The following is a 4,410-nucleotide window of genomic DNA, read 5'->3' on the forward strand; positions in this document are numbered from 1 at the left end:
TGCTCTTCCCGGGCGAGGCAGATCAGTCGCCGGCTTCTGGACGGCCGCTCACTGCGGCTGCTGGCCGCTCACGCTGGCTGCTGGCTACACACGGTAACTTATGGCAACCCACTGCCACAGGGGCTGCAGCCTACGCCATCACTGGCAATTCACGGCAGCCCAACTCCAGGTTGAGCTGTTGTTCAGCATCTTAGCTGTAGAGGGCAGTGTCACTGGCCCTCATGTGGGATCCGAACTGGGGCCCTTTGGCGTCCCAAGCCGGCTCTTAACCATCGCGCCACTCGGCCGGCCCAAAGGATCCTCTTATGGCCATTCTTGATACTCTGGGTCCTGATTGGAACTTTCTGCACGCTGAGTCTCATCCCTAGGTGGACTGCTATTGTAGTTGTCTGCCTCACATCTGATGTAGCGATTCCTATCGTTTCTGTTCTAATAAGAACTACTCTTGCCCCTGGCCTAGTTCAGTCTGTCTTATTTGATTTGTCTGAAGCTTGTTCACTTGCCAGTTGAATTTTTATTTATTTTTTTTATCTTACATTGATTCTAAGCTAGCCTCTTGGCTTAAATTCTTTAGAGTACACTCATATTTATTTAGAGAATTTCAGTATCTTGTTCGATTTCCCTCAATAATCAGAAAGAGACCCTCTCATTTTTATATCTCAAAACCCACTCCCTTTTGTCGAGTTCTGCTTTATCTGCCGGTGTACAGATGTGGCCTTTTAGCACTTAGTGAACGGTGAAATGAGTTCAGCTCAGGCTGCCAGTGCTGTTGACTTCCCTAAGTTCTTTCTGATGGTTTTCCCTGAAGAGATGATCTCAAAACATCACTATCTTTGGTATGGAATTTAAGGTAAGTTAGAATTGTATTTACAGAAACTCACCAATGTAAGAAGGAAAAAACTGCCTTAGAGAGGAAGGCAGTAGGCAACATAGAGGCTGTCCTGAGAAGGATAACTAGCATAGTGAAAGGTCTGGAAATTATAAGAAACACCTGAAGGTAATGGGGATATTAAATGCAGCCTAATGAGAAGTTGGGAACTACATATCCTGTATATGCAGTTTTGAAATCCTATAGTCATAACTGTGAAATCATCTTCTGTATTTAAAAAACTTTTTTCACAGCCCATTACTTCGTAGTTTTATTTGGGAAAAAAATATGGCGACATATATACCCATTGATTCAACAGCAGTAAATCGAGACATGAACAAGGAGAAAAGCAACACAAAACCAAGGTAAAATAAGATATAATAAAATTAAAACTTCAACAACATATGGCTAGTGGTAAGTCCTCCTGACAATGAAAAATGTAGTGTCGTATTTCAGTTGAATGAGGGTTCTGGAGTTTAGAAAACCTTAGTTTTGGGGGGAGTGGGACATAATAGGATAGGCAAATTAACACTGGATGCTGGCTTGTTCCCCCAGACCAACCTTGGATGTGCCAAAAAAGTGAGAAGGAGGTTTATGGATATGAGAAATTAACCAACAATTGAGAAGTGCCAGGAAGGCAAAAGGTGGTTAGTTCTAGGTGTGGGTTGTGGGTAGAAAATGGCAGCTCAGAGCAGATGGAAAAATGAGAAACCAGTTACAAGAGGTTAACTAGAAACCCCTCATACATTAGGAAATGAAACATAATATCTGAAAAACAAACATTTTTATGAATAACTCATGGGTGAAAGGAGGACCCCTTAAAAGAAATTAGAAAAAAACTTGGAGCTTAATGTATAGCAAAAGAAAGAAAGGAAAGGAAGGACCTTAATCTATTGCATTAGCTATGTCACACGCAAAAATTGTGTGATATAGCTAAATCAGTGTTTAGAGAGAAATTTATAGTAAAAAACTTACATTAAAAAAACAAGAAAGGCTGGGCCGGCCGATTGGCTCAGTTGGTTAAGAGCTCGCTCAAGAGTTTGAGCTCTGAGCAACAGCGGTTCGAGTCCAGCCCGAGCTGAGCAGCCGCTGAGCTGCCAANCAGGCCAGGTGAGCTCGCTTCTATTCCTAGATTAATGAGAGTTTGGTTCGCTTTCAATCATAAGTGAGTAATGAACTCTGAAAAACTTTGCCACTATTGTGTAATATATATATACCCACACATGTATGTATACATAACACAAATATAAGTGAGTGTATATGTGATTTAATGTAGATGCAGCTTCTAATAAGTTAATATATTGAATTGCATTAATAACATTCCTAGATCGTGTACTTGCATTCATGGGATAAACTCCCATCTGCCTGTCTGTCTAGAGGTATAAACTGTATTTTGCTGTGTATAATGCTCTCTGTGTATAATTGGCACCCACGTTTTTAGCCCGGACTTTCAGGGTAAACATTTTTTGTTTTAATTTTTTAATTCAAATTTATATTTGTTTACATTTAGGCACCTGTTTTTTGTATCATAAAGGAATTTTAGCATTTATTTTTCAACCTATGGTACAAGAAATTTTATGTAACAAATAGCTACAAAACACAAGAACCGATACAAGGTACAAGAAATTGTATGTACTGGTAACACATGTACAATATTTAACCTCATAGAAGGCCAAGAACTCTTCATCGTTGCAAGTTCCTTGTAAGTTCAACAAAACCGATTATTGTATTCCAGGGTATTATTTTGCATATAGATATCATTGATTTCTGGAGTTACACTTTTAACTCGTAAGCATAAATAAAAGAATTAAAAACATTTATATAGTTATGGAATTAGTACTACCCATGTATAATATGCATCCTTATTTTTGCCTCAAAAATTTGGGCAAAAAAGTTTACATTGTACACGGCAAAATACAGTATGTCACATATATGCATTGACACACATGGTTGGTTTTTATTTGCTAATATTTTATTTAGGATATTTGCATTTATGTTCATACTGTCTATACATTTTTTGGGTGCATTTGGGAATCATTGCTATTTTAGTGTCAAGAAATGAGTTCAGTAGCGTTCCTTCTTTATTTCTGGAAGAGTTTGTATCTTATAAGGATTTTCTCTTCTTGACATGTTTGATGAAGCTCACCTGTAAAACGCTTTTGGCTTAGTGTCTTCTACTTTTTTGAGATAAGCAACAGCCTTTTGAGACTGTTTTTTGTTTGTTTAGTTTGTCCCCTTCATCAGCTTTTAGTTTTACTGATCTTGATTATTGTTTGTTTTCTGTTATATTAATTTCTCCTCCCTTGAACTTATTCATTTTCTAGCTTCTTTTTTGAATACTTATTTTTTTCAGTGTTCAAAATACTAAATGATTTAACTAAATATTTATGAGTTCTAAGAACTGCTATAGCTGCATCCAAGTTTGAATATGTGATATTTTATTTGTTGAATGGTTCTAACTAGTGAGTAATTTCCATTTTTATTTTCTCTTCAATCCATAGTTGCTTTTACTTAATTTTATATTTAAATGAGTTTAATGTTCTTATTATTATTTTCTTTATTACCATGTGTTTTGCCTTTATCGCTGTGTTGGTCGGATTTGTTATCATGTATTTTTTACAAAAAGGGACAATGGGTATGTCTTTCCTGAATTTTGCGTGTTTGAAAATGTTATCTTCATACTTACGTGAAACTTGGCTCTATATAAAATTCTTAAGCCTCTCTCTCCCCCTCTCCCCCTCTCTCTTTCTCTCTCTCTTTCCTGAGGAAATGATCTGGCTTTTGAATGTTGCTATGGAGAAGTGTGAAGTTAACTTGAAATTTTTCACTTGTCTGATTGGAAAAAAAGTAACTCATTTGATTTTTTTTTACACTGTTTGATTAATAATGAGAATGAGCTACTTTTCTTGTGTTTATTGGATGTTTGATGCTAATGATGATTATATGAAAATATGAGCCATTCCAAAGCTGGAGCAGATGTTGAGATTAACATTGACTCAATTGTAGGGCCTGGCAGGTGATGGGCCATCCATCAAATCTGGCCTGCCACCTGTTTTTGTATGGTCCACAAGCTAAGGATGGTTTTTACAAAGGGAGTAATCACAACCAATTTGATGACAGGTAACACAGACTTTGAATCCCAATTAAGTGGCATGTTATCCCCCTCAAAAGAATTCTGTTTTTCTCATTTATAGGCCTGTGTTTTTAAAAATTGTACTCATTATTATCATATATTGAATTTCATCAATAAAACAGTTGTGGAAATGTGTGTTGTCTTTTGCTATATGAATACCTATATAATATCTTCGATTTTGCTTTCTGGAACACAAACCTGAAATATTTAGTCTTTGGCCTTTTTTCAGAAAAATTCTGCTGATTTCTGTGGCAAACCCAGAATGAATTTGATTTGGGGATGCTTTTTAATCCAGTGGGTGTCTCCCTCAAGATCTGGTTCTCCATCTTATCTCAAGTGTGGGCCCCAAAGTTATAGCCTTCAATTTTTGGCTGCAATGAAAGATCCTCTTTTTTTTTTAAAGATTTTT

At 36.8% G+C, this 4,410-nt stretch overlaps 1 protein-coding gene across 1 annotated transcript in view; it reads left to right on the forward strand.

Moving 5' to 3' along the window:
• Positions 1-1,156: 1,156 nt before the first annotated feature.
• Positions 1,157-4,410, forward strand: part of LOC109376190 (dynein heavy chain 14, axonemal-like) — a gene marked incomplete at its 3' end in the record, with an annotated part of 144,703 nt that continues 141,449 nt past the window's right edge. The window contains 1 exon segment of the mRNA XM_019631993.1: positions 1,157-1,233. Coding sequence (XP_019487538.1) covers positions 1,157-1,233 — 77 coding nt within the window.

The sequence above is a fragment of the Hipposideros armiger genome, unplaced genomic scaffold (assembly GCF_001890085.2).
Source record: "Hipposideros armiger isolate ML-2016 unplaced genomic scaffold, ASM189008v1 scaffold_1060, whole genome shotgun sequence".
Classification (NCBI taxonomy): Eukaryota; Metazoa; Chordata; class Mammalia; order Chiroptera; family Hipposideridae; genus Hipposideros; species Hipposideros armiger.